Consider the following 24,812-nt stretch of genomic DNA (forward strand, 5'->3'; position numbering starts at 1 on the left):
CCACGTGTCTCTAAGTACTAAAGGATGGGTCTCCCCATTCAAGTTCTGGGTGGGAAAATTTGACACGCGACTACCACTCTCCCTCTATGCATTACAGGTGCAGTCTGAGCAATATATTCAGCACATACTACCATTTATTAAGATAAAAGCATGGAGACCACAATACTTGATTTTTGTCTCAATAAGGGTAGCATTTCTGGAACTTCAACTTTAAATCTTTTAATTACACATTTATGGAACTTTCGCTTAATATTTTTGGATTCTGCATTCCCAGAACTTACACTTCAACTGAAATTTTTGAATTTATTTTCCCCCCGGAACTTTAACTTTAAATACAGTTTTTCTGTATTCCTGGAAATTGCACATGAAATTTTGAACCTTAAATTTTGATAATCTGTATTATGATTTCTTTATTTAATTTTATTTATGTTCTGTTATTATTTTAAGTACTTTGGTTTGCCCATATTTGTCAAAGAAAGTGCCATGTTACTACCCTAATTTTTCAGCCCATTACCTCTTATTACCTCCATTTTACAACCATTTTTGAGTGCTAAAATTCAGGTCCTCAAAGATTTTTATGAGGTCCCTGTTCATGCCTTCGACCAACTCTTCCTATTATATTGATATGAACTCTTTTAACTGAATTACAACCAACCAACCTGCTCATCTCAACTAGAGATGGTATCATAACAATAGTTGTGATGAGGCAGAAATAAAGGCAGGAGTTATGGCATGAAAGATCTGTATGCTAAAATACCCAATGACATAGCTGTGGAGAAAACTTCTTCTTCTGACTCAAAAATAAAAGCACTAGTAGTCCATAAATATATATATACACTCACCGGCCACTTTATTAGGTACACCTGTCCAACTGCTCGTTAACACTTAATTTCTAATCAGCCAATCACATGGCGGCAACTCAGTGCATTTAGGCATGTAGACATGGTCAAGACAATCTCCTGCAGTTCAAACCGAGCATCAGTATGGGGAAGAAAGGTGATTTGAGTGCCTTTGAACGTGGCATGGTTGTTGGTGCCAGAAGGGCTGGTCTAAGTATTTCAGAAACTGCTGATCTACTGGGATTTTCACGCACAACCATCTCTAGGATTTACAGAGAATGGTCCGAAAAAGAAAAAACATCCAGTGAGCAGCAGTTCTGTGGGCGGAAATGCCTTGTTGATGCCAGAGGTCAGAGGAGAATGGGCAGACTGGTTCGAGCTGATAGAAAGGCAACAGTGACTCAAATCGCCACCCGTTACAACCAAGGTAGACAGAAGAGCATCTCTGAACGCACAGTACGTTTAACTTTGAGACAGATGGGCTACAGCAGCAGAAGACCACACCGGGTGCCACTCCTTTAAGCTAAGAACAGGAAACTGAGGCTACAATTTGCACAAGCTCATCGAAATTGGACAGTAGAAGATTGGAAAAACGTTGCCTGGTCTGATGAGTCTCGATTTCACAGCCTACCTGAGTATTGTTGCTGACCATGTCCATCCCTTTATGACCACAATGTACCCAACATCTGATGGCTACTTTCAACAGAATAATGCTCCATGTCATAAAGCTGGAATCATCTCAGACTGGTTTCTTGAACATGACAATGAGTTCACTGTACTCAAATGGCCTCCACAGTCACCAGATCTCAATCCAATAGAGCATCTTTGGGATGTGTAGAACGGGAGATTCACATCATGGTTGTGCAGCCGACAAATCTGCAGCAACTGTGTGATGCCATCATGTCAATATGGACAAAAATCTCTGAGGAATGCTTCCAGCACCTTGTTGAATCTATACATATACAGAAACATGAGCACATAACTACAATTAATCAAATAATATAAAATTTATAAAAATCTGAATAAGCAAGGCTACTTTTTCATAGACCCCCAAATCCGCCAAATTATTAAAATTGAGTAGCCAGGTTTACACAACACAAATGAATTTATGCATTGCAACATTTACTTTAGACACCCTGGTCTGTTATGACTTTTTATGCAACATTGCAAACAACCCCCAGTAAAGGAAAACATGAAGTTTCAGACACCTGAAGGGTAGGTCAATTTACGGGGTGGACTATCCATCCCCATAAGCCCACACACAAGGTAACTTAATGAACTGCTGATACTTGTAGTCCTTCCTTCGTATTTTGTACTCTGTTTAACTGTATATTTGTCTATTGTGCGTACTGTTTGTGTAGTGTGCCCTTAAGACAATTAAATATAAAATTTAACCTGTGTCGCTCTTTTATCTCGATCCACAAACCCTCACTTCTGTGTCTCGGTTATATACATTCTACCGGGTTGGTTTCTTACCCTATATAACCCTGTTACAGACCGGGCAAAACTGGTGGCAGCTTAATTTGGCTGATAAGGTTCTGTTTCACTGAGGCTAGTAAAATGGGTCTTATAGCCATTCAAGGTTTTGATTTATTGTTGTGTCATATACAGAAGTTGTGTATCTATCTATCTATCTATCTATCTATCTATATATATATATATATATATATATATATATATATATATATATCCCTAGATGGCTCTACAGAACATTTCTCCTTGGATCAGTTCCAGGACCTTGGATGAGTTCTAGCTTCTCAATGTGAGGTCATAGGTCAGGGTTATGGTCTCATCAGATCCATCTTAAAACTGTTGAGACCTAACATCCAAACTTGGACCTTTCACTGTGCTCCCAGTGAGACTTCTGCGTATCTTCTTTTTCAGAAAAAAACTGAGACCCAGGTAGGCATTCGCCTTTCTGCCCTGATCCCAGAAAATTATTTGTCCTCAGGCTAGGATGGACCAAATCTCCTTAACTGTCATATACAGTTCTTGGATCTATAATTATTTTTATCTCTTTGAAAGAACTGGAGGGAATTCTAAAAAAAAAGCCTATGGTGCCGCTTGGTCTGTGGACATGTTAGTTGTGTTCTCCCACCCCAACAGAGTAAATGTTTCTCTACAGCTTAATTAAACTAGTCAAGATAAGGCTGGTTTGGGATATCAGGGACATGCTTGATGTACTGTAAAACAAGAAACACTGACATAAACCCTCCCCCTCTTGCTGTATATTCTATATTTTCATAACACCATGATAAAAAGGGCACAACATTATGGTTATGGGGGGAATGGTCTAAGCAGTATTAAACTGAGGCACATTTAATATCTAGCATTTAACACTCAAACAAATTTGATGTAGTACAAGATGGTTTGTCTAATTTATGAACAATTTTAGTAAATCCTCCTGATAATAGACAGTACACCATAAAAGCTGAAACTGTGATCACATGGTTTCCAAAGATGCAGCTCATCCTGGCTTAGGTAAAGAGCAGTGCAAAAGATACATTACATTACTGTACTTTTGAGAGAACCTAACGCACATCCAATTAAAGGGGGCATTATACAGATGTACTTGTCCCTGTAGTAAAGTTCATCCGAAAATACCTCCCAGATTAGTGCCTCAGGCCTCATTCTGCAAGCAATTGAGACATTCATTTTTCTGGTATTATTTACAGGCTGTTGCAAATGAAGACATATTTTTCAGTAGGATCTTTTGTTTTGTTTGATAAAGCTGGAAGCTCACACTATCATCAGTGTCACAATACATTAGGGTATGCATATTTTATACAGCCTAAATTTACTGTGATATAAAGGTTGTTGACAGCAAAGTCTGGTACTACCTTCATGTTTCAAAATGTATCAAGTGTGTATGTAATGGAAGGGTGATCAGACAGCATAAGGATTTAGAAGCCTGGAGGCTTTTACACAAATTCCAAAAATAGCATCACTGGCATATTGTTAAGAGTCAGGTTGGGACTTTTTTTGTTTTTAAAATTGTTTTTAATGTTTTTCAACATCATTGCTTTACACCCTGTAACATCAGTAACATTGTCAGCACTGCTGAACGGTCAACAGACAGGGACTCCTAGCATTAGCCTTGCATCATATCCTCAGCTGCGGGATCAAACCAACACACAGGTCCATTCTCAGACCAAGTACATGCATTTTCAGGTAGCCTAAGCTCTTATCTGCTGTGTATTTTGTGTGTTTAAACAGAACAACAAGAACAGAAAAATGGAAATAATGGAAACATCTCATCTCTTACATGATGGGCACTAATGGCATCCAATTGGTGTATTTGCCATGAATTTTGGAAAAAAAAAACCACCATGACATCTAGGTAAATTTGTTCTAGGAGAAAGAACTGATGATGTCACATCACAGGTCCTTTAAACAATGGAAGAATAGCATCTACATTTGGATTCCATTTTTCTAGGAGTTTTAAGGACTTGCAATCATGTCAGGACCATGCAATAATTGATATCATAACAGGTCATTTAGCCCAGTGTTCCCCAAACTTTTTGTATCTGGGGACCAGCTGCACCAAACATTTTTTTTCCAGGTACCAGGGCTAGGTAACCCTCTTACCATGGTCATTGGAATAAAAAATTGTGTGCCCCACACATACTCCAAATCTAACCTCAACCCCTATTATGTCCCATTTAATGCAGCTTCTGGTCTAAAATGCCACCCTCAATAGTGCCTTTTTTTCTGTAGCCTTCCTTTAACCCCTTATCACCGACACTAGTTTTCAGCTCAATGACCAGACTCGATTTTTCAAATCTGACATGTCTCACGATAATTGCTCCCAGTGCTCCCCCACTTTTAATAAATCCCCCCCCTTAATACATGACCAATCAGAGCTCCTCCCATGAAATGCACCCAGCAGTGCCTCCCCCCCCCCCCCAATAAATGCCCCCACATCTTCTGGATCCCAAGCAGGAGTGGAGTTGTGTAGAGAAGGAGTGGAACTTAGAGGTACAGCTTTGATAAAGAAGCAAACTGGGGTGCAGACTGGTAAAAAGAGGGAAGTGTAATTGCAGGTTAAAGAGGACATTGAAGTGTAGGCTGAACAAAATTTGAGGACATGGAGTACAGCCAGAGAAAAATCAAACTATGCCAATGAAGACTGATTCATATGAGAGACATATAGGTGGCAATAGCAAAAAGAGTGGGGCATGTGGGTAAAGACTGCAAAAGACAGTGAGGATGCAGGCTGGAAAAAGGTTAACATGGATGTGCACTCTGTGAGAAAGAAAGGGACTCATAAGTACAGGCTGTGAAAATTAGGTAGATAAGGGGCTCATGCTTTGTAGGAGGGCATGGACAGATGTTGACAGATATTGGAAGGATGAGAGAGCATCTAGACCTCCATGTCCCCCAAGGTATCCATGTATCCCTGTCTGCTTTATTATGGTATGGAGGCGCTCCTATATTTAGGTAAGCTCTGAGAGGCCCTCCTGTATGGTCAGTTATGAGAGGGGGCACTTGTATAGTCAGTTCTGGGAGGAGGTCTTCCTATATTGTTAGCTGGTGGGAGGGGTGTTGCTCCTATTTTATTCATCTGCTCTGGTGGTCTTCAGTATTGTGGTCTGCTCTGGGGATCTCCAGTATTATAGTCAGCCCTGATGAGTCTCTAGAATTATAGCCTACTCTTGGGTTATCCATTATTATACATCTTCTATGGGGTCTAAAGTATTATCAGTGCCTGTTCTAGAGGGATCTACATTATTATTTATATCTGCTTTGAACTATTCCCATTATCATTATTACAGTCTGGTTTGTGCCCTGTATTTGTAGTCTGGTCTGCAGTCTAATAAGTATTGTACACAATTCAGTGTTTGGTTTCTGGTGTGGTATTTCGTGTGCTACTTTTCGTAAGGTGCAATTTGGGTTCTGGTTCTTTGTGCAGCCCCTTGAAGTAGAGCTGTATAACAATGCAACCATCAGACAGGTAAAGGTTGTTCACTCCATGGATATAGGATCCCTGCTCTTGACTTCTGACCTCCATAGAGAGTCCCTGTCCTTTGCTCCTCCCAGCTGTACTTGTCAACCTGTGGTTGGGATACAGACAGCACTGAAAACTTAATAGGTATATATCCACTGAAGAAGGAGAAATTGGAGCAGGGAGAATTTCAAGGGTAGCCACCCTGCAGAGCCGAGCAGATTCACCACATGTTCTTATATATTATCTTATACTTGTAAATCTATGTTTTCTGTGAAACATCTCAGGGCTACACAAAATTATAATAAAGCACATATCCATTTTACATTCCACCAATGTTTAGAGCCATTGAAACAGATGACAGTTCCTTTCCTGTACCAATGATGCTATCCATATAATTTGATTTTATAGATTGGGGGGGGGGGGCATTTATCTTGTCATATGAATGCTAATAAAACCTCATCTTTGTTTTGCTCTTTGGTACTTTTATTTTCAAGTACACTATACTTAGTAATTGCAAGTAAACACTTCCGACATCGTATTGCTCAGATGAATATTTACTTAGTCTTGAAGCAGATTTGAGCAAAACACTTATGACAAATATATGTAAATGTGAAATGATTAGTCACCAAATTTTGCAGATTTGGAATTGTTAGATCACTTTATTGTCAGAAATGTAATTTGTGCAGATGTAACATGTTCTTTCAGCAATCAGTGCTGGGATAACCTGAAAGAAAACAGGTGCAATATCAAGCTGTGCCTTCTGCTAAAACAAAGGCTGACATTTTGTACTGCACTGTGTGTTGCAGCAGCACATAGTAACACTGTTATTTGTGGCTCAGTGTACTGGGGTCTTTGGTGCAAAATAAAGATAATTTTCTTTAAAGCCATATTTACTCATTTATCTGAAATTAAAACTGCAAAGAATTACACTTTTTAAAGCCAACCTTTCAGCAGGAATGCCATTTTTTAGCTGGTGTCACGTTCCAATAGCCTATTCTATGCTGATTTTAAAAATGCCTTTGTCAGTATTATGAATAATTTTAGTAGTTTACAATAATTTGATTCACATTATCAGGCTCCCTGCCAGCATCGTGTTGTGAGTCCCAGGGGGAAGTCCAGCTTGCAGCCTGTGTCTGCTCATGCATTCTCCCTCTCTTCCACATCATCCCACTACCACTTCTGCCTGCTCAATGTACATGAAATTAAGTAGGGAGGGGTGATGAAGTGTGGAGGGGAGGAGACTGACACTGGCACATAGGCTGCAGCTCTCCCTCCCTGGGGACTCACCTCATGCATTCTCTCTCTCTTCCACATCATCCATCTACCACTCCTGCCTGCTCAATGTACATGACATTAAGTAGGGAGGGGTAATGAAGTGTGGAGGAGAGGATACTGACACTAGCACATAGGCTGCAGCTTCCCCTTCCAGGGGACTCACCACATGCTGTTGGCAGGGAGCCATATAATGTGAAATACACTTATATAAACTACTGAAATGAGACAAATAACAAAAAAGAATAATCAGTGGCCCAGGTCACATAGGGATATTAATAAAATTGGAAGCAAAATTGAATAATGTGTTGAATTTAATGAACAGCGTAGCAACTAAACCCCTCTTCACACTGCTCAAAGAAGGCGAGACACAAAAAATGTCAATATCTACTTAGTCTTACAGAAGAGACCAAGGAAGATGCCAATAAAGATGAACAATCCCAACTCCCCTTTTCAAAGATCCACCAGGTCTGGAAGGATTCTGCTGATAGTATAACCTGAGGAGACTTGAGGCATAAAGATAATTGTCTATATAAAGATCATTGTCTAAGGCCCTAGTATACTCCGCAGGGCTTTAACTTATCCAGTGAAGAAAATATTGAATGATGTTCTGAATTCTGTGAGAATCGTGAATTTTGTCAACCTCAAACTCCAAATCACTCTGAATAATTGGAGCTGGTGGATTGGAGCTAGGCAAAACAGGAGGAATGTACTTCTTCAATAGAGACTTGTGGAAGACATTGTGGACAAAGATGGTATGGGGTAATTGAAAACATTGGATTGATCATTTTAATTATTGAATAATGACCCTTGTAACAAAGAGCACATTTTCCAGATGGAACCTTGAGATGCAGGTTCTTAGTTAGCCATACTCACTCTTCTAACAAATACTCATAACACAGTTTCTTATTAGCCTGGGCCCAGACTGAGCTCAGTCATTGGAATGTAATTTATGCACATGGGTTAAACAACTATATGTCCCATCAGTACTTAGGGTTAAATCCATAATTATAATACAATTTCAAAATCTTGGTGGTTTAGGGCAAACTCCATGAGAGGAAGGAATTGTTTTCTCTTTTCCTTAGAGTTACTGTAAATACATAGCACCTCATGAATTGTGCCAGAGTATGATTTAGATTCTCTATCTTCTGTTTGTCTCCGGATAGAAAGCAGAGAAGGACATAGAGATACCCAAATATTCACAGAATTCACTCCAGAATTTGGTAACAAACTTCTACACCCCAGTCATACATAATGGGACTCATTTACTAAGGGTTGCTGTGCACTTTTGTTGGACTGTGCACCGCCTTTGGGATTTATTTTTCTATTTACTGTATATACTGTATATATGTATATTCTAATTATGTGTAACTTGTGGTTCTTATTGTGCATGTGGTTGTATGTAGGTCTTATTGTTTTTGCCTTCTGTTGTACTGTGTATTTGCAGATGTGACACTTTAAGTTCCCTTTGGGATAATAAAGTTATTATTATTATTATTATTATTATTAAAATGGCTTGCACAGGTATTTAAGAAGGGTGTGTGCTGGCTTCCATGTGACACAAATTAAGGGGGGTGCCATCAGACAGTGTGAGTGATTCAGAATGAGCGTGGGATTTAACTTTCAAATTGTGTCACAAGCCCTAGCACTTAGATGCACCACTAAAAAGATGGTGAACTCTCTCAGACCTGAGCGACACATGTATGATATCGGGCGCACGATCGTAGTAAATTGCAAAACGGTGCATTATAGTTGGGCAATGCACTTTCAGTGAACTCCAGTGACCCTGTAAGTATATGTGCCCCAATATTTTCAGTTGAGTGCAATACTTTCCTATCCAGTTTAAACAAATGTTTCCCAATGTACACTGGGAGGAGATTCTTTCAGCACATGTTTGGTATATAGGGTTCTTTTAATAGGTGTGGTGCATTGACCAAAAATGTTAATATCATTTTTCTAATTTTAAGAGCCATCAACCATGCTAAAATGAGTGCAAAACTTTAAGATTTATTTTTATTTAAATATATGTATATATTTAATTCTTGTTTTACAAAAAGGTCATCTGTCATGCCAGGGGGTTGATTACACTTCAGCTCCACATTTGGAGACTGTAGAATGAATAAGAGCTTAGCATAAATACCAAATATCCCAATACTGGCCCAGATTTTAAAAACTGGCTGCGCCAGTTTTCCGGCATACATTGCACATAAATACATGTGCAAACTTTATGAAGTGTTTGCACCATTTTTGTGTCGCGGCTGCACTGTGACAGGCGCAACACCAAACTATGCAAACTCAGTGCAGATCCATACTAGGCACCACATTTATGTTGAAAGTCTGACATAATTGTGGCACACACCCTTTAAACTGAGTGCACAATAAAAAAAATAGTGCACTCAGTTTAAGAGCAATTGGCACATGTAGGGTGTATCACTTTAGACATGGACGCAACAAACTTTCCAAGATGTTTTTGTACACAGGCACAGAAAGAAAAATTTAAATGGGTTTTCTAAGATTTTTTTTTACATCAAAAATGACAAGAAGAAAAGATATAATTAAAGATAAAGAAAAAAAAAACAAAAATACTTGCTGGTTAAATTTCCTTACACTACAGCACTGAAATTCTGGTGGTCCCTTCTAGTTTGCTGATATCTGACCTGCTGCAGTCATTCACAGGTCGAAGCAGTTAGGTGGCAAACCTGCTAGGATCACCCTTGAGGCCACTGGTTACCACATGTGGCACATTGTCACATTTACCAGTTAAAAGAGCCTGTTAGAAATGTGGATGTGAATGAGTTTCCAGACTATTTTGTATGTTTTAGTATGTTTTTAGTATGTTTTTCAGTATGTTTTTCAGACACCACTTTAAATTTCTACCTCCCCTTAGACAACTTAAAGTAAAGTTTAGTAAATAATTGCTATATATAAAAATGGATATAAAAGGACTAGATAAAATGTCCTTGCTTATCGGTTTTACTTTGAGCCTTATAAACATATGATACATTAAAGAAGCATTTCCTTTTGCACTATGAAGCTGTGATGTCAGCTTACCCATCAATGAAAGCTCTTTAAGTCCAGGAGATGCAACATTTCTCTTGAGATATTTCTCTTTCCTTTTTCACTTGCATAAGTACTCATAATGGCAGCTGTTGGATAAGACCCAGAGCTTAAAAGATTAAAGAAACCACTACAAGCAGTGAGAAGGAAGTCAAGGATGTGTTCATAAGATGTTTGCATTTTAAATGTGGTGGGTGAGTGGAAAATTGCAAACAGGCCATGCCTGGAAGCATGAGTGAGTCAAAAGTATGAGCTCTGAAAGCTAAATGGCTACCTGAAGTTATCTTGTATTCTAAAGTTATACGTGAATGAGTGGAAGTTTCCTTCTGAAATAATCCAGGAATATATTAAAATTATGTATTTTGTAAAATTTAGACCAAATGTAGCACTTTTTAGTGAGAACCATCATATGTTCTGATATGTCCAAAAGCAACATGGCTTTTAGGCTCATACATACGGTACCAATTTAAAGGGTATTACATCATGTATTTTGTAATGTGTGGGGGTCAGGATGTTAGGTAACTCACCAATATACATATAGTAAACGTTTTCTTGAAATATAAAGGAAAGTCTCTGGTTCAGAAATGTTTTTTACCTTATTAGCTGCCATTCTTATCTACAAATGGCTGCCAATGGAGGGTCATGTGATATTTAACTGTCCAAGCCCAATCTACCTTACAGGACCTTATAATAGTTTTCATGAATACAATATTCAGGTCCTGGAAGGTAGATTGGACATGACCCTCCATCTGAAGCCATTTTATAGACATTTCTGAAAGAGCTATTTAATTTACATATCAAGAGCGATAAAGAACTTTTAATAGATGCATATCTAATATCCTTGCCCCATACTTTACAAAAAAACTTGATGTAATGCAGCCATCCCTTTTGAGGATTTCTTTGCTTTATAGAATAGAATACTTTTATGCAAGTCATATTACTTGGTTTTAATTTTTACCCATTTTTTACAATTGAACTATTACGCATGTTTTTTTTTTCTTAGCTTTTAGGCTAGGTTTTTAAACCAGCCATTGAAATGGGTTTACCTGTCAACTATGCATTAGAACCTCCACAGGTCACTATAACATTGGTTGTCTATTTAATATAACTTGATCACCAATTTCTTCAACATATATACTCAAGATGTACACTGTATAGTATCCATATTTCATCTGTCCTATTTCATCTGTCCAGGCTTAGTGATAAGCATGTTTTGGGCCAAAATTCCCAAGTACTTTTTGTTTCTTTCAGAAGCCAAATTTTATTAAATTTTCCATCACAGTTTTTGTGGATTGAGTTGAAATTTTCAATGGTACAATTTTTTAATGCATTGAATTCATCTATACATTTTTATTATTCCTCATTTGGGGGCAATTGGAAAAAAATGCAATTCTGATCCTTTATGTTTTGATACTTTTTAAGATCCTGAAATAAATTGGGCAATACATTTTTATGTCCTAATCAAATAGTGGCATGATAAGTAGGCATCAAAAGACAGCATGCTGTCAGCAAGCAGTTAAAAATTCATGTACACTTGTGTAAACTAACTAATTTCATATACATAAAGATTGACCGCTGAGCGCCCTAAGTACCCTGGGTGGAGTATTAATTTTCCATCAGAGATTTTACAATCTCAGTGCTGCTCACCCCCCGACCCTCTCCATAGAGAAACATGGCACACGGTGCCATATTACGGGCCACAACCAAAAGAAAAAGTTTATATATTGTGACCAAAGTGTGACTGGGTATACAACATGTATGATTATTTACAAAGAGAGAGTAATGTCCTGTAAGGACGAGCTATACCCATTTGTCACTAAAATTTAACTTTTATTCATGTAATATTAAAAATGAAAAAACGATACTTTATCCACCATTGTGATTTAAAATTATCAGCAGAGATATATTGCAGCCTCCAATTGGATTAGTATTCGAACAGAACCTCTAATGTCCTATGGTGAGTACTGGAGACTATCCTGGTACAGCGTTCCCCTATCCGTATATCCCTCGTACCTAAGGGGAGTTGATACTCCTTAATGCCCTGATAGCTAAGCTCAGCGTTCTAAGGGGAGGAGGGGGGAGGGGGGAAGGGAGGATTCCTAGCAGACTAAGCTGATATATTATCTCTCCTATAGACGCTGTATAGTGTGTTCCAGTAGGTAGCCTATAGCCTGTCTTCCTCTCTGTTTAGTTAGGCTGCTATATACTGCTGCACTAAAATAGAAACAAAATTAGCCCCCCCGACATGTTTCGCCACTCAAGGTGGCGTCCTCAGGGGTATCGGGGCTATTATGCGGCGCACACCGCAGAGCAGTGTCCTATATGGACTCCTATCATGACGTCATAGTGGGGGGTGTCCTCGATGGCCAATCGTCTAGCGCGGGGCACGGTTGGATAAGCCAATCCACAGTGCACTCAGCCGGTGACGTTGCATGAGGGGGCGTGGCTCGCGCATGTCATTTTACTTAGTATTAGAGACATGGTTTTTCAAATGCGCATGTCAGGGGAGTTAGATTTCAGGCCCGGTGGAGGGGAAGTGCGCATGACTGGGGACACTGGTCCCCGTTCTGTAGAAGAACTGTAGCTGCATAATGGATAAAAGTAACGTATGTATCGTTCTTGGGAGTAAGTGGGTATATGTTAATGTTCTACCAGAGTTTTAAACGATCATTGGTATATTCGGAATGTAAACTCTAGGAGAGGCATAAAGATCATTATTTATCCAGATGCATGGGTGCTACATACAGCGCGAGGTGCCCATATTATCTCGACTGTGTGCATATGTAGAAGGCCATCGTGTATACTATCCCTCACTGTGTCAATATAATGCGATAGTGGTGTGCTCGCTAGTGGTGTGCTCGTGTGGATAAGTATAGTTTATGAATATTCAGAAGAATTATTCTATATCGTATTTACACGTCGACTCATATCATAAGAAGGCTGCGAAGGTGAAGCCTTCGTTGAGGCCCTTGGGACTTAATGTGCCCAGTTTGTAGATCCATTTTGCCTCAAGCTGTAAAAGCCTGTGGTCTAGGTAACCCCTTCTGATGCCGGTTTTGAGGCAGTCAATTCCCCAGAAACGTAGATGTTCATAGTCACCCTTGTGTGCTGTTTGTATATGTTTGGATAATGTGGTATCCTTTTTAGTTCTTACTGTACTCAGGTGTGAAGAGATCCTTTTCCTCAGCTCTTGTATTGTCTTCCCTACATAGAGTTTAGGGCAGCCACACTGTATCATGTAGACCACCCCAGTTGTTTTGCAGTTAATATATTTTTTAATCTGATACATACGATTGTTGTCTGAGTCCGAAAAATCTCTTCTTCTGATCATATATTTGCAGAAAGAGCAATCCCCACATGGGTATGATCCTGTTGTGCGAGGAGGTAGCCATGTTGTTCGTGGGGTAAATTTTTCACTGTAATGGCTCCGTACGAGTAAATCCTTTAGATTTTTCCCCCTCCGATATGTTATCGAGGGGAAATTAGTCAGAACCAATCGTAGGTCCTCGTCCGCCATCAGTAGTGGCCAGTATTTTCCGAGGATGTCAACAATTTGTTGGGAGTATCCATCATAGGTACCAATACATCTGATGGGTCCACGTTTCTGATTTGTCTCCGTGTTGCCAAGTAGTTTGTCCCGTTTCGTTAGTCTTGCCTTTTGATAGGCTCTATGTAGGGTCTTTTTTGGGTATCCTCTTGTTATGAAGCGTTTATACAGCTCGTCACACTCTTTCTCGAATTCATGTTCTGTCGAGCAGTTCCTTCTGGCACGAAGGTACTGTCCGGTAGGGATGCCCTTTTTAAGGGGAGTCGGGTGCCAACTGTGCCAATTGAGCAGATTATTTGTAGAGGTTTCCTTTCTGTAGATAGATGTTTGTATTTTTCCCTGTCCATCAATGGTTATATTTAGGTCCAAAAAACAAATGTGCTCGTGATGAATTTCTGACGTGAAGTGCATACCTATCTCATTATTATTAAGCTGAGCAACAAATTCACAGAAGAGTTCTTTCTCACCTTCCCACAGGATCAGGATATCATCGATATACCTTCCCCAGTAAGCCACATGTTTGGTGAACTTCTGTAAACCATCAGAAAAGACTATGGTGGATTCCCACCACCCTAGGAAAATATTTGCGTAGGTGGGTGCGCAAATGGTCCCCATGGCGGTGCCTCTCACCTGGTGGTAAAAGGCACCGCCAAAGAGGAAGTAATTGTGAGTGAGCAGAAAGTGAAGAAGTGATAGTAAAAAACTGTTGTGTTTCCTATATTGTATTCCTTTAGTGCTCAAAAAATAAGTAACTGCTTGTAATCCCAATGGGTGCTGTATATTGCTGTACAGGGTCTCTACGTCAAGGCTTGCCAGGTAAGTATTTTTTGTTACTGTAATTTCTTGTAATCTGGTGATGACATCCTTGGTGTCACGTAAATAGGATGGTAATGAGACAACAAAAGGTCGCAGCAGTTTATCAATATATTCACTTATCGCCTGGGTCAGTCCATCATTCCCAGAGACAATTGGTCTTCCCGGGATGGGCTTTGTCTGTTTATGCACTTTTGGAAGGGCATAAAAAGTGGGTATTGTCGGCTTTTTGATAAGTAGATATTTGAATTCATCTTTGGAGATCATATTTTGCTCCAGTGCCTCCGTGAGTATGGCTGATAGTTCTTGAACGTATTTATCAGTGGGGTCCCTCTCCAGTAAGCTATAGGTGTTTCTGTCAGCTAGTAAGCGCTTAACCATGCTTACATATTCCTTTCTGCTCATCACTACTATGTTCCCCCCCTTATCCGAGGGTTTGAACACGACCTCATCAAGGGCTATTAGTTCTTCAAGTGCCTTGTTTTCCTCTCTCGTGAGGTTGGAGGCAATTGTCTTTTTGTGTGGTTTTATCCTTTCTATGTCCCTGGTCACCATGTTTGTAAAGGCTTCTATTAATGGGAACTGTGAGAAAAGCGGTGTGGTCTTACATTTCGGTTTCAAGTTCGTTAGGGGTGGAGAGATGTCAGTGGGAGTTATCTGGTTTTCCTGTTCCAATTCAGAGAGGAGTTGTACGAGTTATTACGGGCCATGCGCCCATTGCTGGCCTAGGGAGGACAAATAAACAACGTATTTACGCCGGCAGTATATACGCCCCTCAATGGCATGTGAATGCAGCCTTAGATTGTGATGTAGACCTGATGTGTACAGTCTAAGATATTATGCTCCTGTCAAGTACAGTTTGTAAGAGCAACCTTCTATCATTGAGGAGTTACTGTTGCAATTTTATCTAGTAAATAAAGACAGCAGGGGCAACCTCAGCAGCCCTTTTTATTAGTTTATATAAACTGCTATCCTATATTTGTGCAATGAAGACAACAAGGTCATGTCTGTTTTGCTTTTAACAATATTTATTGTGAATGTTATATTGCAGCATGGGTAATTACAGTCTTCTAGATAAAGGCATCTAGAGGCATCTGATAAAGAGATTTGAAACAATTTTACAGGGGCATAGCTTTAATGCATTCTGTAGCTAGACAATTCCCAAAATGCAAATGTTATTCACTAGCCATTACCATAATTGATGCACAAAGGCAGAAAAGAGACAGTAATTAGATGTGTATGGGAAGCTAGATACTTGTCAGAGAATATTAAATATTGTAACCTAATTTTAAGAGAAAATTTTATGTGATTAAAAATCAACAGTGAAGGTTATTTCCCTATTTTCCCCCAAAATAAACTGTATCATGAAAAAATTAAAATAAATTTACGTTTATATTTAATGTCTACTGTTATAATTGAAGCCCAACACTACAATTACACATTTTGATTACAAATAAGTTGTATGTGGATATAACTATAGAGCCCAGAAACACATATAGAGAAATCAAATAATTTAGAAATTTCATATATGGACAAAATCCCCATAAAACCTTATATATGAATCTATGAATCTAAACAAACGTAAACCATCTTATAATAATAATCTTTATTTATATAGCGCCATCAAATAGGAGTAAGGACCCTGCTCAAAAGAGCTTACAGTCTATGAGGACTTACACTATTGAGAAAGAAGAAGAGAAATGTAGGGAAATATATAATGCTTAAATAGACATTATTCATGCCCCCCCTCCATTATACCCTTCATTACCCATCAACCCCCTGTAAGTCTGTATTTACTTTATTTAGTTATTTACTCCCATTCCTGGGGCTCATCTTGTCACTTCGGTCATGTGATCTCATTGTGGTAATAATTACATGTGTGTGTAGCTTCCTCCTGCTGATGACCCATACCTCATAGACTGCAAGGAGAAAAAACATATCATAGTTGCATCAACTTGACAGTGCAATGTACTGATTACAAGTCTGTTCTAAGATTTTCTAAGAGAAGGTTTTTACAACATCCCCCAGCAGGTAGAGACAATACAGTCTGAAGTTGCCCATGTGATACTCTTCTGATAAATCATGGGTAACAAAGAGTTAGACAATTCTTACAGTAATTAATGTCTCAGATGAGAGCAGAGAGGAGACTGCACACAAATGTCTCTCACACTGTGGAGCTCTATAATGTACTTATCAATCAGAAGAGGTGTGCAGGAATAAAAAGAGGCTTCCCTGGATTGTTGCTTTGAAATTAATCTACATAATCTTTACATGAATACATATTAGTAAGTTTAGAAGTGAAAGTCTAAAAGTAAAAGTTTTAAAGTGTTCTTGGTTAAAAGAGTAACCAATACATCTTATTTTGTGTGAATTACGCTTTATCTGGCATATTATACTGTCAACTTAAAGGGTACTTTCTGTAACCCTACTTCAAACTTTTTAGGATTTGAAAGTCTGTTAGAATATTGAATTTTCCAATCTAAGGTTCCCAGTTAGACTATACAGTCTTCTGCTGCATCATATATTAGAGTGTCTGGTGCTGGATGATAAATCTGGTGTACTATAAGACCATCTAGTTGTACGTCGTTGTTGTATATGAGGATGCAAGCTCACCTTTGTAAAAGAATTGGGTGAGATTTCTCTACCTTTGAGGATTTACATGTAGGACATAATGCATATATAGAAGTTAACAATGTATAAATTGGTCACTTAGAGTCTAAACCAGGAGTTTGAGAGTTGAGACAAGCACAAAACAATTAAATATTTGCACAAAAGGCCAGGTGTATTGTATGTGATGCCCAATGAGGAAAACGAAAGGTAAATGGATTTCAATAAAGTTGTCCACCTAAGTGTGCTAACCAACAGCAAACTAAGAGGGAGACTAAGAGGGAAATGTGTCATCCCCCTATGATAATATAGGAAGAGAAGTCAGCTTAAAGGGAGCCTGTTAACAGCAATTGGCCTAATAAACCACTACCCAAAAATTGTCAAGCAGAATATCACCAATTTTTTTTTTCTTTCATGATTCAGTGTGGTGGTATTAGCCAGCAAATATACTTTGAAATGAGCTATAAATTTGTTGTATAAAGTCAAGGAGGAGGAAAGTTTAACACTGAGGGCAAGGTGGGGAGTTCTAGATGTCTACTAATCTGTGATGTCTCTGCATACTAGACCATCAATCAGAGAGAAGGGGGCTTTTGGAGGAAGAGAGAGCTTGACTTCAGTGTTGAAATTTCTGCCTCCTTGACTTTATACAACCAATTTACGTTTCACTTAAAAGTAGAAATTCTGGATGATGCCACCACACTGGATCATGAAAAGAACATGATCTGAAAGGTGGAGAGCTGCTTGACAACATACTGGTAGTGGTCTATTAGGCCAATTTCTACTGACAGGTTCCCTTTAATAAGTAACCATGGCCATACAGAAGTCGCTGGCCACAGTAATTATATTGAGTCAACTATATAAGTGAAATGGTCCATCATTCATCCGTGACTGACATGTTTTTTGCTCCCTTTATGGCTTGAATAAAAGAAGTCACAGTCTGGGTGAGTGCATGGGATTTCTTTTTTCTTTAAGAGATTTATATTAGACTAACAAATAAAAATTGAGGTTGCAACAAAAATTTGTTGGTTTGTGATCAACTGTGGAAAGATGAGCATTTATCAGAATTTTTTGGCAATATAGGTTTTGGAACATAAAAACCTCTTATAGGGAACCTGTCATTAAAAATCGACCCAACAAACCACTACCAGTACACTGTCAGCCGCTTCAGGCCTTCAAATGATGTTACTTTTGTGTTCCAACATGGTGGTATAATTTACTTTCAAATGAGATGTAAGATTTAAAGTCATGGATGTGGAGAGCTCAGCACTGAATTTCCTGAACTCAGGAACTGTTTCTCCATGAGTCAGGTGAATTAATCAACCACAGCTGAGGGGCTATTCTGTGACAAGGAGAGCTAGACTTCAGTGCTGAACTTTCCCCTCTGCGACTGTGTAAGACATATACACAGTACACCTCACTTCAAAGTTGATTTTCTGGATGATACCACCACACTGGGCCATGAAAGAAACATGATCTGGAAGGTTTTAATTGTCCAGACCACATAATTCTTGGGTCAATGTCTGCTGACAAGTTACCAATAAATCACTTAAAATCTCTTTCAAAAGAAACAACACTTTATCTTTTATACCAAACAAATTAAAGCAGATTGTGTAATGATCAGAATCTGCAATACAGTATACAATATATGCCCAAAGGACAAGTTTTGTAATTTTAGTAAATCTAAGCCTTAGGCTGCATTCACACTGCCGCTGCCCGCCATACCGTACTGTAGCGGGCAACGGCAGCGTGCGGGGAGAGGAGGAGGAGGTGAGCGCAGGTACGGGTATGGAGCGGTACGGTGTCGCACGTGTGCTGCACCGTACCACTCCCGTAGGGCGCCGTGCGCCCATTGCCATCTGTGGGGGACGTATATTGGGCATATATACGTGGGGCGTATATATGTCCCCCATATGGTCGTGTGAATGTAGCCTGTAAACTTTTTCATTCTCAATTTTGAGCTTACCGTACAAATTGAAGTTCGGTAACTTACATAAAGTATATTTTTGTATTTCACTCAAGATATTCAGTATGTTTTATCTAAAAAAATTAATCTAAAAGTAAGTTATACATGTCATCCATTTTGCTGCACTTGTCTCCATTTTTACAGGTGGATAGAGGGTGAGCAATACGGATGACATTATTAAGGGTTAGAAGAGTTAATCTTTTCTCGCTGAGATCCCTGACTGGGCAGCATGTTGTCAGAATAATGTTTAGCCAGGTGTTAATCCGTGTCTGGAGGGAAGTTGAGGAATTCATTATTCATCTAACTGGAGGGAGGTCGTTCTCATGGGATGCTGCCAGGTCTGAAGCCGGCCTCCTCCTGGCTTACTGACATGTGCCATTTGTGACGAATGCTGCTGAAGTCCATTTGAAGAATTCTCCTGTCAGGCAGCCAAGCAGACAGAGAAACAGAGCCAGAACATTCACACTGGATGGAGAGAGTGAGATCGCAACAGGACGTAGTGGGCAGATAAGAGGAATCTTAGGACTACTTCCCCTTCTTTTGTGTAGCTCCATCACATGCAAGGACATAGCCAAACACAAGCATTAACTGTTAAGTGGATAACTATTCTGCAAACTTTCCAGATCAGGCATAATGATTAAGTCCAGCTGGTTTTATGTCAAGTTCAAGTATGCAGAGAAGGTAAGTCATCAAATTGTAACTGTTGTCATTGGTTTTGGCTATTTGCTGTGTTTGGTATTGGTTAGTTAAGTATCAAATCATTTAATAGGGTGACAAATTAACTGAGTAATGATGGAAAATTTTTCAATATTATTTTACTTGGCACAATGTGTGGTGATATCATGATAATGTTTTACATTGATTAAAGCATGTTTCCTTAGTCAGTTTCAACCAACAAGGCAAGAGAAAATTAGTTTTACTAGACCTGTATATCAAGATTATATTTCACTGGCTATTATAATAATGATGGTATAGACAATAGCAGAGTAGTTTATATCAACAATGGTGAAATATATTGCAATGGATTTGGGAATAATATACCTTGTGATTCCTTAGTTGTTCATGGTACATCATAATAGCTAAACTTCTTTAGTTTTTCATTTTTTTAATTCCTTATCAGCATAATTCATCTGTAATGGAATTGTTACATTATTGTAAGTAATATACATCATTTATCTAATCTATTAATAATTTGATAATTAATAAAGTTGTAAACCTGAAACCATTATCATGGGTGACTTAAAATTGATGAGTTAAAAGTTTTAAAGAGCTGTACTTTACTATGCGTATTAGAAGATATTTTCATTGCCTACTATGAATGAATATGTAGAAGTTTCCATATCCTCTGGTCAGTCTTAATTGCATTTCAGATAATTCTCAATGCTTAATTGGATTCCAGATAATTCCAAATGCTGTTCTCTAACTCAGTTCTTTACAGCATTAGTACCTTTGTGTTTTTGAGTTTAAGAGTAGTCCTCCTATAGAAACACATCTGTCGAGATTTACCAGGTGTATCTTGTTTATAGTCATGAGTGTCTGGGCAATGGCAACTGTTACAGAAATCTCCAAAATCAGAAGTCTCCTTATGGATGTTTTACATCGAAATACACCCCAGCAGTTATATTGTGATCATATGTTATAGACATGTTATAAGGTCCCATGCAAGTGACCATGCTATAGAAAGTGCAATAGATTTTACTCACAATTTGTAAACCTTGGTGTTTAAAAAACACATAGAGGGTCATGGAAGGTAACTAAAACTGTAAGCTTCTATTTATATAATTGTATAGATTGCTTTTCATAAACTTATAATGCCTAATTGTTAGCAAAATAAATAGTAAATACATTGAAAAAATTGGCCCCAAAGTGAAGATTTGCTGTAAAACTCAATATACATGTTTATTTACATTGAGTTTAAAAAAAAAAATTTTTTTAAGGGTTTACAAAATGGTGCAATATACTGTGATCATGAAGACAAGACAACTCAACTCGCTCCATACGGTCTAATACAAAGCAATGCAGCTCATAACACATATCACTACTGTCCCTCAGAAGTTGGACAACAAGAGCTAGAAAAATTGTGTTTTGTTCAATTGTGCTAAAGATGATCTCATGTTCTCACAATAACATAATACCATTATTGGGCCAGGATTATTTTATACCATGTGAAGCTTTAGGACTTCTGTGACCAGTGCCTATGTTTAGAGCAGAGGCACTGAACCAAGAACAACTTAAAAAGGTGACACATCTAAATAAAGCCTAAACCAATTTTATGTCAGGTTCATGGCACTCTAGAATAACTTTTAGTTCTGTGACATCCACACAGTGTCGAGAAAGTTATCAAGATGTTTGTTGGGATGTTTAGCTGGTGACAAGTTCCACTAGCCTCTGTAATGTTGATTTTAAAAATGCCTTTGTTAGCATTCTGAATAATTTCAGTAGTTTTTATATAAGTTTAATAAACATTACCTGTTCCCTGCCATCAACCTGTGGTGAGTCCCTTGTGAGGAGTCAGTTGCTGCCTGTGTGTGCCTGTGTCAGCCTCCTCTCTTCCACACTCGTGCAGCTCCCTCCTTCCTCGCCACTTCCTCTCATGGGCATTAAGCAGGCAGGGGAGGGAGGGGATGGTGTGGAATAGAGGAAGAATCCATGAGGAGGTACAGGCACACACAGGCTGAAGCTGCCCCAGCCCCGGTATTCACTGCATGCAGAGTTGCATACATGCACTGTATGAAGAATTAGATAACTGCATACACGTATATGTAGTAATTTTATTTATGGGAAATGGAATGGCTTACCCAGGTTTGCACTAAGTCTTTTTACTTCCTAAAATGGAAAGATCGAATTATTACCCCTAAAAGATTACCCACACATAAATGCTCACATTAAATTTTATTGGTAGCATTAGAAAACAGAAGCAGATTGGCTTATGTGGCTTATTTAGTAGCAGGTTGAGCAAGCATCCTGCTGCCCATTTCAATAGACATTGAACAGAGCAAGAGAATGTATGGGTGACCTGCTCCATTCATTAGGAATAAAGTTTTCTTATATAAAAGCAGAACAACCGTAGGTGAATAACCAGCTCACCCCGATGGTTTAAATCTATGTCCTCCTGGTCTCAGCTCTGGAGCAAGTAGTAAAATCCAAAGATGTAGGATCCACACAGAATGAATACAAAATGCTCAACACTCACAGGAAGCCACCAGGATTGATAAAAGCAGTCTTCTTTATAAGTGTTTCAGGAATATAACTAAATATGTGCAGACGATCAACGTGTTTTGACAAATTAATGAACTAGAATACAAAGACAGTTTGTCTAACTTTGAGAAAAGTAAGTTAACGTCTGATCTTATTACAGTGTACAAGTATCTGAATGGACAGTACAAGAATCTTTCTAATGATCTCTTTTAGCCTAGGCCTGTAACCACAATATGATGTCATCGCTTGCACCTAGATGTAAAACAGTTTCAAATAATTTGTAAATGTAAATAATAATTTGTAATTTGTAAATACAAAATATCACTTTATAAAGAAATCCTTATTTATAGAGCACCATCATAATCCACAGTGCTTTACATATCTAGAGGAAAATACAATACAATCAAAATAAAACATTACAGAGTTAATGCATGCCCCATATCCCACTGGATATTCATCTAGAGGTGAGTGGCATGGTACAGGACCCCTATAGGGCTGGCATACAGGCAGAGTTATGAATAAGAACAGTGGTGCAAGGCTCCCAACAAGTCTCCTCATACAAGACAACTTCCTCAAGGGTAAGTAGCCACAAACATACCACACTCACCTTAAATATACTACCATTAAGAGGGGCACACAAAGAGGCGTTGTGCCGAATAATCAGCGCAGGAGCAGAAGTCAAAACCTATCAGTCATGTTTAGCGCCGAGTTACTGCGCTTGCGCACCCCGACCAGGGCACTAAGTTAGGAAGTAACTAAGCAACAATCACCCGTAACCAGTAAGAAGTGGTCACAAAAATATCCTTTATGCGTCGCTATACAATCTCCAAGTTACAGCTGAAGGTAAGTTTATGAACTGAATCACATGTTGTATTGCGGCACAATTTACTGAGAGAGCCACAAGTTACGTAAGGGCACAATTACCAGGAGAATGACACAATCATTGTGAAAAGAAAGGCACATGTTATGTAGTGGTGCGATAACCATGAGCGTGACATAGTCATTATGAAAAATATAGGTGACATCAGGCAACAATTGTTCCATAATGACGAAAAAGTCATGGAGACAGCACAATTACTGAGGAGCTACGAGCATCTAGATAAGCAAATGCTCACTGTTAATGAACTAGCCTATTGTCTTTCTAAACAGGATGCATACCTGGGATATATGTCATTAACAACCTACAAGATGACCATGCCATGTACATGGCATGCTAACAGTTACCTAAGAATGTCTCAATTGTCCAAATGTCACAATCTGATGCTCAGAGCAAGCCGCCTACAGGTCGCTCTCCAACCACAGTCAACGTAATTGTCTGTCTCACACACATAATGTAATATCACATAGTAATAAAGTGCAACCCAAGTAAATTGGCAAAAGCCTACTGGTACAAGAAACATATAAAAAATAAATAAAAAAAAAAAAAAAAAAAAAAAAAAAATATATATATATATATACACACATCAAAAAGAAAAAAGAAAATGAGACATTTTTTGGCGCATTGCAATTTTTGCGCCTTTTTGGGGACCTTTTGAAATGTCCGCCGACCGGACATTTGCTTTTTGTCAGTAAGACACATTTATCTTTTATTCCAGATGTTCTAAATGTCGCAAATGATATTTGTCATTTCATATTGTGGGATATTTGCAACATTTCTTGGCGCAAAAAACTCCAGACTAAACCATACATAAGGAAAATGGAAAGAAGCAGATGGAAACACAAACCAAAACAAACAGAGATAAAATAAATGACCCCCAAAGTGTCTATTCACTGTTCTCCCACAGCCACCAAAAGTCACAGTGTACCCACAGGAACCATTTGTTACAGTGCCCACATAGTATATATTACTCACACCTTCACCAACAGCCAGTCCAATGCGATTCATGTCCTGTAGGTCACATGCATCACATTTCAAAGGCCTAACCCACCCCATCACAAGCAGGCAGCACTCGGAGAATTCAGATGAAGATTTATTTCAAAAGTGGCAACATTACGGTGTAACACACCTTCCTCAGGCTAAAACAGATAAACAATGTACAATTTTTTACACTACATTGGGTTACAGCAAGTGACGGAATGCTTCTGTCTGCCTGGTTTCCCAGCATCAGCTTTGTATGTGCAGCATGATGGTACCTGGTGCCATCCACTATGGGCCATGCCTCTCCCCAGGGCTGGCACTAGCACTGGGCTTACCTTGGCAAGTGCCAGGGCCCAGTGCTGCTGGAGGGGCCCACATAAGGCTGTACATGGGGTGAAGGGGCTGTATCTAATGAATCCAAAGAGTGGTAAAGGGGGCTTTATATAAAATAACCACGATGGGAGTTGCACATAAAATTCTAATAAGGGGGTTGATATGATAAACTACGGAATACTTTGGGGAACAGGAGACTGTTTTACTTTCTGAATTTTTAATGCCTCCATGTGAGTTCACTGCAAAGGGGCCCGCTGAGGCTCTGTCAACCAGGGGCCTATTGAAACCTGGAGACAACCTTGTCTATCTCGCTTTATAGACTGCGCCTCCCCCTGGAACAGTCGCAGATGAGATAGAGGCATGCTATGGCCACACGG

The 24,812-nt window shown here is 38.9% G+C and overlaps 1 protein-coding gene across 9 annotated transcripts in view; it reads left to right on the forward strand.

The window, feature by feature from the left end:
- AUTS2 (activator of transcription and developmental regulator AUTS2) overlaps positions 1–24,812 on the forward strand; it is a 959,393-nt gene that overhangs the window by 259,919 nt on the left and 674,662 nt on the right. The window contains exon 1 of one of the 9 annotated variants that reach the window (XM_072136193.1): positions 19,514–19,727. The exons of the other annotated variants lie outside the window; for them this stretch is intronic. Coding sequence (XP_071992294.1) covers positions 19,680–19,727 — 48 coding nt within the window. The 5' untranslated portion in view covers positions 19,514–19,679. Of the gene's footprint in view, positions 1–19,513; positions 19,728–24,812 lie in introns of those variants that run through there. 9 annotated transcript variants of the gene reach the window in all.

The sequence above is a fragment of the Engystomops pustulosus genome, chromosome 2, assembly GCF_040894005.1.
Source record: "Engystomops pustulosus chromosome 2, aEngPut4.maternal, whole genome shotgun sequence".
Classification (NCBI taxonomy): domain Eukaryota; kingdom Metazoa; phylum Chordata; class Amphibia; order Anura; family Leptodactylidae; genus Engystomops; species Engystomops pustulosus.